This window comes from Neophocaena asiaeorientalis, unplaced genomic scaffold (assembly GCF_003031525.2).
Source record: "Neophocaena asiaeorientalis asiaeorientalis breed wild unplaced genomic scaffold, Neophocaena_asiaeorientalis_V1.1 scaffold698, whole genome shotgun sequence".
NCBI classification, from domain to species: Eukaryota; Metazoa; Chordata; class Mammalia; order Artiodactyla; family Phocoenidae; genus Neophocaena; species Neophocaena asiaeorientalis.
In genome coordinates, this window is record NW_020171993.1 from 8321 (window position 1) to 19848 (window position 11528).

Consider the following 11528-nt stretch of genomic DNA (forward strand, 5'->3'; position numbering starts at 1 on the left):
TGCTGCTGACCGCGTGTCAGAGTTTGTCTTTTGATGGTGCAGGAGGAGTCCAAACTTGTCTTTCCCAGTTCAGACATTTCTGAAGATAATGAAACAGCGGAGCAAGGCATTATTGTGTAACTGGGTTAATATAACATTATTTTGTACTGATAGTTCCAGGAAAAGTAGCAAACAGATTTTGGGTGTGATTTGGGAAATATGTGTGAGAACCAGAACCCAGTTGTGAGGTGAATATTGTTAACCATGGTGCAAAGGCTCTGAGGGTCAGAGAGGAGAATTTATTCAGGTTCAGGGAAAAGGCACAGCCATGTTATAGGGACTGCTGAAGAAAAAATGTGTGGCCTCAAAGATGCAAAATGGAAAACCATCCCAAGGAAATACAGCCTCTCTTACAGCAGCAACTTCATCTGCCTTTTGGAGCAAAGTGGTCTACACAGTCAAATATTTAGAACACGTCTGTATGCGCTCAGGATTCACAGATCTTTGTTTAAATACACATGCTAGCAGTCTGGGACATGCTTTACCAAAATGATATGTTTTCAAGAACAAACTGCAGATTGAGAAATGTAAACTGAGAGAACACTTCCCTGCTAACTTTATAATAGCTAAAACTTATTGTCTCAAATGCTGGGAAATTTTTCAGAGGTGTAGAGAACATTTTGAGTCCGACAAGAAGAAATTAGAAAACAGGCAAACGAATTCACAATGACCAATCAAGTGGAAGAAAACCTAGTATTTCTTCCAGATGGTCCTCACGGAGGTGGGACACGTTCTAGAACAAGATAAGGTATAACTGGAAAGAGTAAAGGTGGAGAGGTCTTCACAGCTGCAGACGTGTCTGAATGGACACAGTTTCAACAACTCTAGCTTGCTGAGCTAGATCTCACGGTACATTGGCTCATTCAATCAGGAGGTAAGTCTGTCACCATTCTCCTTTGCAGCTCGGATAACTGATGTCCAGAGAGGTTAGGTAAACTCTCTAAGTCCTCACAACTAAGAAAATGGCAGAGATTTGAATTTGTCTGTCTCTTGAGCCAGAGTCTTAACCATTCTGTTGTGCTCTCTCTAGCAAGTGTAAAGAAATATGTTTGAAAGAGCAAAACTAACGAACAAATGGAGATGCTGTTATGGGCTGAGTGACGGTAGTGAGAGAAGCAGAGAAGGAAAAGTAAGGCAGTTCCTGTAAATGGAGAGAAGACATGTCAGTAGGATGAATAGAGTGGGCTTGTATCTTAAGGAATGGCTAGTAGCAGAGAAGTTCCTTATTTCTTATTTAAGAACTAGGAAGCGTACACGCAGCGAGAGGGCAACTTGAGAGCCAGGCAAAGGAAAAGGAGCCAAATAGCTTGTGAGAGGATTTCCATCTCAACAAATCAACATTATGACCAAATTGCTGAAAGAGGAGAAGGGTTTCCAGGCTGCATGCATTTGCTGCTGATGTGTTTTTCAAGAACTGGCAGAATTCGCCAATCCAAGGGTGGATAATGTGAGTGCACTGCTTGAGTGTAGGTTATTATGGAGTGGTGGGGACTGTGGCTTACTGAAGGGTATATACATTGTTTAAAAGACTGTTGAAAAGTTGCAGTTGATGAGGAAATGCTGGATAGTGCTGCTGGATGTACTGATTTTTTTTTAAAGAAGCTAGAAATGTGTACATTTACATAAAGTTTCCAAATTGTTCAATGTTGACCACTAAATCACATCAAAAATACCTGTGTGTGTTGATCAAAACATTTGTGGGTGAAATTTGGCCCATTACTTGCATGTATTGGTCTCCCTATCTGGAATTTCGTCTCCCCAGTCCCCTAACTTTGTCCACGTGACAAACCTGTTCCTATCCTGTAAACCTGGCTCAGTTCTCAACTACTCCAAGAAATCGTCTCTGAGCCCTCCTCCCCTGAATGTGTCCATCACTCTCTCCTCTCTGTTACCTCAGCCCTTTGCACACCTTTCTGTTGTATTTGTTCAGTTGGTGTACTTTTGTTTGTCTGTCTCTCTCATCTTCTGGCCTGTGGGTCTCTTGAGGGCAGGGGCTATCTGTCTCTCACCTCTGTAGCCCAGACCCCAGCGGTGAAGTGGCTGATTTCTAATGACCATGGGAGAAAGAGGAAATGGCCGGCACACAAAACAAGGAAGGTAGTGGTGACTCTTGCGGTCAGGGGGAGGGTACTAAAGACTCCATGAGCATGGATGACAGGATTTTTGTGGCAGTTTTGCTGCTTTTTGGTGCAAGTTAAAAATCCAGGGGGAAACAGGTGCTAAGACAAAGAGTGGGAACAGCAATAAAAAAGGCACAGGGTGGGCTTCCCTGGTGGCGCAGTGGTTGAGAGTCCGCCTGCCGATGCAGGGGACACGGGTTCGTGCCCTGGTCTGGGAAGATCCCACATGCCGCGGAGCGGCTGGGCCCGTGAGCCATGGCCGCTGAGCCTGCGCATCCGGAGCCTGTGCTCCGCAACGGGAGAGGCCACAACAGTGAGAGGACCGCGTACCGCACAAAAATAAATAAATAAATTAAAAAGGCACAGGGTGAAGAAGATGGCAGGAGAGGCCCAAAAGAGGCCAAAGACCAAAAAAAGGAAAGATGGTCAGGTGTTTTATCAAGAAATACCTTAGGAAGTCTGAGCTTAGAAAATCATGTTTAGGTTGTATCCAATGGAATTGGGAAAGAGAATGCACAAAAGTATCATCTTAGAGCTAAAGTGACACATATTAGGTATCAGTTATTGCCAAATAAGTCCAGCGGCAGTATGGACATACACAAATGAGAAAAGCATGGGGAAAATAGGCTGAAGATTAAAAAATACAATAATGAAGAGAAGAGGGAGGATAAAACAAGTAAAGGGATAACAATGAATATTTATTATAAATTGGTATAAAACATTTACGTAAATGTAGTTGACTTTGGAGTGTAAAGAGCTGGAAATATGTACAATATGAAAATGTCCTTTATAAATAAAATGTCCTTTGAGACCAAAAAGAGATGATAGATAAAAAATGTTTTGGAAATTGAAAACTACTGAACAAAAAGATATAAAAAATCTGAACTTGCAAAGCCTTTAAGCTATGGGGAGAACATACACATAAAAATACGGGGCTTCAGTCTATAAACAAAGAAGCCCCTACCTAAGGGTTTCTTTTCAGATTGTAGGAGGGAAGCAGAAGAGCATGGTGGTTAAAGCACAGTTTCATATCCTGGCTCTGCCACTTTCAAGCGGTGTGACTTTAGCCTCTCTGAGCCTCAGTTTCCTCTAGGAAAGTGGAGGTAATAATATATACACCTCAGGGGGTTGCTGTGAGGATTAATTAAGACAAAGCGTGTAAAGCGCTTGGCATGAAAGCCAGCCCACTGCAAACACACCATAAATGTTAGCTGTTATTATAAACTACTTGACAGGAAAGTCAGGGAGCAGAGAAACTTAAAGCAGCTCTATAATTACATGAATTGTGATGAAACAAGTTAAACTCTTGCTTGGTTTTCTTCTAAATTGGATTTTGTAAGCTAAACATGATTTTCTCAGTATCTGAGAGCAGTTGCTAGGAGAAACTGGCAAAAGGCAACGAAGTGGTGAACTCAGCCATTGTTCCTAAAATAAATATGAAATGAGATGGGAGGCTTTGGAACAACTTCTCAGAGGGAAGAAACGACTTCCCAAATGAGAAGTCAATCTAGGACACTGACAGGATGGTGGTGAGAGAGAGGCCAGAAGCAAGAGACACAGAAAACAAGCTCCTGCAAAAAGGAGGCCTCCGGGACCTCCTTGTTGTGAAAAATGCCTAGTTGGGAATCACATACAATCATTTATGGAATGGAGCTATATATTTAGGGAGAGAATGGAAGCTGGATGTGTGAAGAAAAGGTAGAAGAATGTATAGATGTATGCCCATCTTATAGGAGGAAAAACAAATGGATGGAGGAGAGTTTACACAAGGTCAGGTGCATGGGGATGACATCCACAGAGCTGGCTTAGAGTTGTTTTACTGTGTTATTATCAGCTGTATGAATCAAACGTGTTCATCTCCCTAAGATTCTGTTCCCTCACCTGTAAGAGGAGACCAGGACTATGTGCCTAAGAGGGTGAGCATGAAGCTGAAATAGACAGAGCTTGTAAAGTGCTTAGTGAGAACGCAATGGATGGCTCACACTGCTGGTTCTGACATTACTATCCATAGAAGTAGGAAGCGTTAACTTTATCAAGTATTTGTAAAATGTTCTCATATATTGCATCCATAAAACATAACTTTAACCCATTTCTATTCGAGTGTATCACTTAATTTTGTTGCCTATAAGAAAGTTTTAATAAGAGAAATGCATGCATTTTTATTCACAAAGAATCAGTAGTTAATGTTATTCTTGACCTATTTAAAAGAGGGACCCCTAACTCTGCCCCAGGGCATACATTTGCAGGGTTAGTTACTTGAGAAAGTAAAAGAGAAATTTCTGAAACCTCTGGCAGGGCTTGATGGGTTTGTGAGTAAATCAATGAGGAGGTTATGGAAATATGATTTATAAACCTCCTCTTGCATATGGTACCTCATCCTCTTATGTGCATTTTAGTGTCTGCCTTTGTACACATCTTGGTGGTAAATGGGAGACAAAGACTTGGTCTGAATCATTTGCCCAACAAAATCACTGTGAAGCTCTTAGGAATGAAGAAAGGTCTGTGGAAATGGTTCCACCTGTGAGCAAGTAGCTATTACCTGTCGAATAGCCACTTGGATTCTCCAACTAGTTACCTTTTGGTCTGTGTTACTCTTTTAAGATGCTGTTTGTGACATAATCCAGCCTCTCTAAGTGGCTGTTCATTATAGGGTGAGAACTACTGAACAAATATAACCCTGCCAGATGCAAATCGAAGTCTCTCCCGGGAAAATCACAAAATGCCTTTTATGAAGTCATTTAAATGAGTCACACGGATAGTAAGCAATGAAATTTACAAATATGTATCTAATGATTCCCATTATTCATACTTAATATGGCAAATGGATAATTTTAGAGGTTGCTAAATCAGATGATAAGTGCTTCAGCTGTTCAAATTCACCAAATTTCTTAATGAAAAACAGACAGTGCTGGCTGACAAGAATGCTAACCAAATGGTCCCTTGCAGCCTGACTAGAATAGAGGGGAGAGTATAAAGCAGAGAGATGACTCTGAACACATTGTATTTTAAAGCAAAAGCCGATGTCGTTCTTCCATTCCAAAGCATACGCAAACTCTTCTCTCAGCATCCATTTAAAATGAAATTCAAATCGGTACCGCTTTTGCAAGCTTCACACCATGCTCATAAGTGAGAGGTTTCTCTTTCATATACAGCAAACGGGCCAAGGTTTTAGGGTCATCTCGGAGATCAATCTGACAAAAAACACACATGTGATACACTTATTTATTTTTTCAGGCCTCACCAGATGTTTAAAACTGTCACATAATAGAGATGTCTTTCCCCTTGACACCTATGAATTTTCTTTAAGGAAGCACATACACATGGCCATATTATGTCTAAAACTTAGAGTGAGTTCTCTGTAAATGTATACACCAGGCTTTCCTTATAGTTTCCCCTTCAAAGCTATTACCCTGGGAGCTGATTCGAATGATTCTGTAGCTGTTCCAAATGTTTTTGAAATTTCCTGTTTATTTCTAGGTCCCACTTATAGGATATACAAAATAATCAATGGGTCCTACTACTGTACGGTGATGCCTCATTTGATCCCTGGTTATACTACTCATTATCTAATAGTTTATTTCCTGGCTCTGAATATATATACCTGTGAGGGTATTCTAACAAATGTGCTGCAGGCTCTGAAGGCAAGTCCTAAAAAGGGCTTGCTCAAGGAATAAGCATTAATCTTTTCAAAGGCAGAACTACTTCGAAAATAGCATCTATGTTTGGATTAGGGTTGATAATTTAATTAAATATTTAAGTTGCTTTAAAATCTCACTGTGTGTGTGAACCCATGCATACGTACATGGGTGTAAATGTGGGCACATAAAGGCTTGTGTTTTAAAGGAAAAATAATATATTCATATATTAGGGTCCCGTAACCACGTGTCTCAGCGTTACTAATTTGTGTGTGTGGGCATTTTTTTTTTTTGGCCTTAGTTTTTCAACTTAGTGCCCACCAGTTATAAAAAGGATTCAAATCATACAAAGATGTTGACATGTCCCATCACATATTTTCCCACCAAATGGTCAAACATTATCATCTGGAGTTAAGGCAAAAGATTTCAATTAAACAAATTAATAATTATCTTTCAGAGCAGAAGCATTCATCGTATTCTGATTTATGGATGTATTAATTATCTGTCCATACACTCTCTAGGAAATGTTTTCCTTTCTTTTACTTTTCTAAAAATTTCTCTTTGTGAAGCACAATGTAAAATGAGAAATAGAAAGCAGCAGCATATGAAACGGATAATAAAGCTCTTTGCTATCATTACATTTCCATATGTCTTTGGGATAGTAATTTGGGTTTTAACATAGCAAAGAACAAAATCTATTTAAAACTATAAAAAGCTGGAACAATCTTTAATGCATTTGTGCAACTGCTGGAGATTCAAACTATGGAACTTTATTAGCTTTCAAAACACTTTAAAGGCTTTTACAATCACAGCTTTATCTGGTATATATCTGTTTTAATGTTTTTTTAAGATCTGAGAGATCGGGGGCTTAAAGGGAATAGAGAGCAATGAATTTCTGTCTTCCTTTTCAAGGGCTGTTCCTGAAGAGTTTTTGTCATAATGAGCCAGTTCTGATTACTGCGGTCATTTTGACATTCACACCTATTTCGTGACTTTCAAACAATAATGGATTTTAGATATAAAAAATATTAGATAATAAGTGTAATTGACATCTGCACCTCATTCCTCTGGCTCAGGACTGGAGAAGGTTGTCTATTTAAAAAATTACTTTGTTATTTAAAAGAAAAAAGCGGAGAGATTAATTTTTAAAGGCCTTAACAAAGCTTCCTTTTTCATATTAAATAGCTTTACTGTCTTTTCAACCATGGGCTAAATAATCATTCGGTTCTTAATAAAGGCTGTTCATAGGATTAATGTATCTGAGACACTCTTCCATAGTGTTTGATAGAATAGGATGTTCAGGAGTTGCGAAAGGTTCTTTTCTTTTTCACAAACCCTCCACCGACCGACCCTCCCTGCCATGCCCGCCTTCGAACCTGGGTCCCTATGAGGACGTAAGGCACGTGAGGCATGCAGTCCTTCAGCTCCGGGACCCACTCCTCCTGGACGTTGTGATAAGAGGCAGGATTTACGACGGAGAAGCAGATCAAAAACACATCCGTGTTGGGGTAGGAGAGCGGCCTCAGCTGGTTGTAATCCTCCTGCGGGAAGAGCAAAGAGTTTGTGCTTTTGTACAGCCGGGGTGAGGTGTGGCCACGTGGTTCCAGGGAGTGCCTCGGGAAAGATTCCACCGCCGTGCCCTTCGACCCCATTCCTTCCCTGACCCTGGAATCTGGTGGTTCCCTATATTACAAGAAGTAAAGGAGCCATCAATCCGGAAAACACCTGTTTGTTCTGTATAAAGATTATGAATTGCCTCCGTTTAAGATGAACTAAAAAAAAAAAAAAACCTAAAAAAAAGTTTTTAAAATAGCTTTAGTGAGGTAATTTACATACCGTGAAGTTCATCCATTTAATGTGTATAACTCAGTAAGAATTACTGCAATTCTGTCCGTTGGGAATTGTGTTGTATTGAATATGGATTTAAATTAGTGGGCCATTGGCCAAGGCACAGAAATTCTCTCCTTATATAATTGAAAAAATTGCATTGAAATTTAATTTAGAATAAGCTAACTCGAATGCAAAGCAGAGTTGCCAAATCATACACCACGATATTTGAATAAATATATTGTCTGAGGGTTTAGAGCTAAGAATTTGGGGATTTGTTTCTAAATCTACCTAAAAGCCATACTGTGGCCTAATAAATAAAATGCCAGATTAATGACTTTTCCCCAAAGACTTTTCAGACCAGAATATGCTCTAGTTGAAGAGCTCCTGTTTGCATAAGATGTTTATGTATATGCTGTTTTAGTGGGAGGTGAGAGAGACAAAGAAAAACATTGGATCATCTCAACTTTGGGAAAATGTCAGCAAGTACCTTTTATTGTATGTAAAATGTTTTAGGAGGTTCCAAGGTAAAATCTCCTATTTCATTAGAAGGTTTAATCTATTTTCATAGAATCTGGTAACACATAAGCCCAAAGTAACTTTATGTGTGTGTATACTTTACATGTATATACTATGTATACACACATGTTCTCGCATACCACAATATGACAAAATGTTCATACACACTATGTGTAATTTATATACATATACACACTACATACAGGCACACATTATACATACATAGGTGCAATCAAATCTATATGTTCACACTTATACATGTGTACATAGACATGGGCAACATATCAATTCATTTATTAGGGTCTGTCCTTAGTACTCTTCCTAACACTTAAAAAAGTTACAAAATTTATATACGCTCTTTGCAAAAATTCAAACATTACAGAAGTACATAGGGTAGAAGTAAAACTTTGTTCCCATCCTGCACTTGATCTCTAAGAGTTTTTCCTCTCTTCCCAGAGGAAGCAGCTATGTAACAGTATCCTTCTGAACTTTTAATATTTATTTACGTATATAACATACACATGTTTATTTAAAAAAGAAATCGATTATATAGCTCATATTGTTGTGACACTTGTCTTTTTCAACTTAATAGGTCATGGATATTTAAAAATATTGACCTCACTATCTGTTGACCCTAATAATGTCTATAAAAAGGGGGTACACACAGCCACGTACACGTATGCCCCTTCCAAGGCGAGGAAGCCCCTTGGAATGTCAAAGGTGGTCATCTCTGGCTGGTAGCCGTGCATTTATCTATCATTTACTCAAGGTGCCCAGCACACAGGGACCCAGTATGCATGGCTGGCACTATTACTGCTTTTAATACTAACAAAATCTAAGCAATTTCAATGCAAGCTGGCAAGGATGCTGAAAAATCCTAAAATCCTAAAAAGTGAACTAAAAGAACACACAAAACAGTCAGTCACTGTGGTTGAGTACATTGCTTAAAAAAAAACTGATTGGGCCAGGCCTACGATTGCATCTCAGCCAAGTTGTGCCCATGGCTATGTGTGTGTGTGTGTGTGTGTGTGAGCCTGCGTGTCGGGGGTGGGAGTGTGGGAGGGGACAGCTTGTCTCTTGTCAGTGACTCTTCCTCTTTCCACAGCTAGCCCTGAAAGCCAAATCTGTCCCACAGTCTCTCTGCCTCTCTCCTTTCTCTCTGGGACTTTCTCTCTCACAGTAGCTGTGAAGCCCACAAGCCAAGAGCTCTCCTTCCCAGCCCATAATCTACAGCTGTTCATGATACCACCTGCTCCCTGCCACTTCATCCTCTCATCTGCATTGTCATAACTGGAGTAGGAGCCGTGTTGTTTTTTTCGCATGCCCCACTTGTACTCTGTCCATAGCAAATATTCCATAAATGCTGTTGACCGATTTTGATGACACCCGGTCTGCAGTGACCTGCAGATGAACACATGGTTTTTCTGTCTATCATTTACTGCAGTAGCTTTCATTAGAATCATCCGGGGAGCTTTAGAAACATCCTAATGCCCTGCTAACCAACTACCTGCCTCTACCTTCCCTACTCTGGGACCAGTGAAATCAGAATCTCTGGAGAGTGGGCTTGGGTATCTGGGTATTCTGATTTCATTGGTCTGAGGTTGGCATGGAGTTGAGAACAACTGATTTACATCATCTTCAATGTCAACAGAGGATGTATCAGGGGCTTATTACTAAGGGCCAGGCACTCTTTCAAGCTCTTACATGCATTATCTAGTTGAATCCTCACACTAGCACTGAAAAGATGGTACCGTCAACATCTGAGTTTCATAGAAGAGGAAGTTAAGGTTTAGAGAAATTCAGCACTGGACCAATGTTACAGAGCTATTAAGCACCAGGATGGGGGTATTTAGCCTGAATCCAGCTCTAGCTCTTAATTGTGACCACACGATTTGCTTCAGCCCGGAATTTTAAGGGACAGGTTAAGCATTTTCTTGAAAATTCATTTATCCAGGAATCTTAATATGGGTTCATACTTTACCCAAGGATCTAGGAAAAGAAATGTTAGAGACCATGGGGTGGGTATAGTATCTATTTCTACAGAGCTATAGAGAGGCATATCTCTAGGCCTGCATCTACCAGAAATTACCACCAGATGGCAGCAGACACTGTATATTTAAAACCTCAACGCTTAAAAAAAGCACAAATGAGAGAAATGTCAGAACTAGGTAAGTTGGGTCACAACTAGATAAGCAAATAACTGGTAGTCTGAAAGGATCATGTTTACTTGATTCTTTACCTAGAAGCTCTCAAAGGAATTCTGCTCACATTATGGAAAAGTTAGGCAGACCCCTGGTTGCTGGATTAACTGTAGGTGGGAAGGTGAAAAGAATTTGGTTTTTCGATAATTTACCCTCCTGGTAGGTCCAGCTGAGTGACTTCTGACTGTGTCCTTCATTGGGCTTTATCCTGCTCTGTATTCTGGATCTCTCTTCTGTGGAAACCTTAGTCCTGCTGTATAATTCCATTTAAAAAGATTTATTAATTGCCTACTGAATGTCTAGCATACAGCAGTCAGGATGCTATATGAACTATATAAGGTGAAAAGAATTGGGGAAAAGCTAGTGGGGGAAAAAAATGAAAATATGGGAAACAATTCGATTTATGTGAAAATGAGACAGGTGAAGTTTCTCTTGCTTTTAGTAAGCTCTCTGATAATAGAATAATGTAGAATAGTTATTTGACTGAATTGGGAAAATACAATTTCAAGGCTAGAAGAGGTCTTAGAGTTAAGTTAGTGCAGTGGCTCCCAAAGTAGGGTCCCGACTCGCAGCATGGGCATCACCTGCGAGCTTGCTAGGGGTGCACATTCCCCGGTGCCACCCAGCCTTCCTGAAGCTGAGGCTCTGGGGGAGGGGTTGCTCCACCTGTGTCCTAACAAGCCCTCCAGGTGACTGTCATAGCTCAAGTCTAGACACTGAATGATTTAATCAGGACTACAGAGCAAACGTACCTCTAAAGAAGGCTCACACCTAGGCTGGTCGGGCTCGTTTCAGCCCCCGTTTGCCACTGGCTGCAGCTATGACACACGGCAGTGGGTTCAGGATTAATAAAAGTAAGTGTTCCCTCAGACTGAGGCCTGGGTGCTGCGAGTTTGGGGGACTTGAATTTGTACCAGCTGATAACTCGGGTGATTTTTTTTTTTTTTTTTTGCAATGGGGCACGTTTTGGGTCTTGGTTGGATGCGCACATGTTGAGATGATATAAAGGGGCTCTGAGGATTGGGTCGGTGGTTTATTTTGTATTTGAGGCCCGTTCCAATGTTGAAACTGAGAATGGAAGACTATAAGAGTGACTCAAAGGGGGCTTCAAGGGCTAAAGTAGACAAACAGGCTGGGCAGGGTATGGGGGTGGAGGGAAGGGTGGGATTTGGGCAAGGTAGGCTTTT

General features: G+C 40.5%; 1 protein-coding gene across 1 annotated transcript in view; it reads right to left on the bottom strand.

The window, feature by feature from the left end:
• Positions 1-11528, bottom strand: part of RHOJ (ras homolog family member J) — an 81750-nt gene that overhangs the window by 4432 nt on the left and 65790 nt on the right. Inside the window, exons 3-4 of the mRNA XM_024748449.1 lie at positions 7171-7335; positions 5255-5350 (exon numbers count right to left, since the gene is read on the bottom strand). Of these exons, the coding sequence (XP_024604217.1) occupies positions 5255-5350; positions 7171-7335 (261 nt within the window). The remainder of the gene's footprint in view (positions 1-5254; positions 5351-7170; positions 7336-11528) is intronic.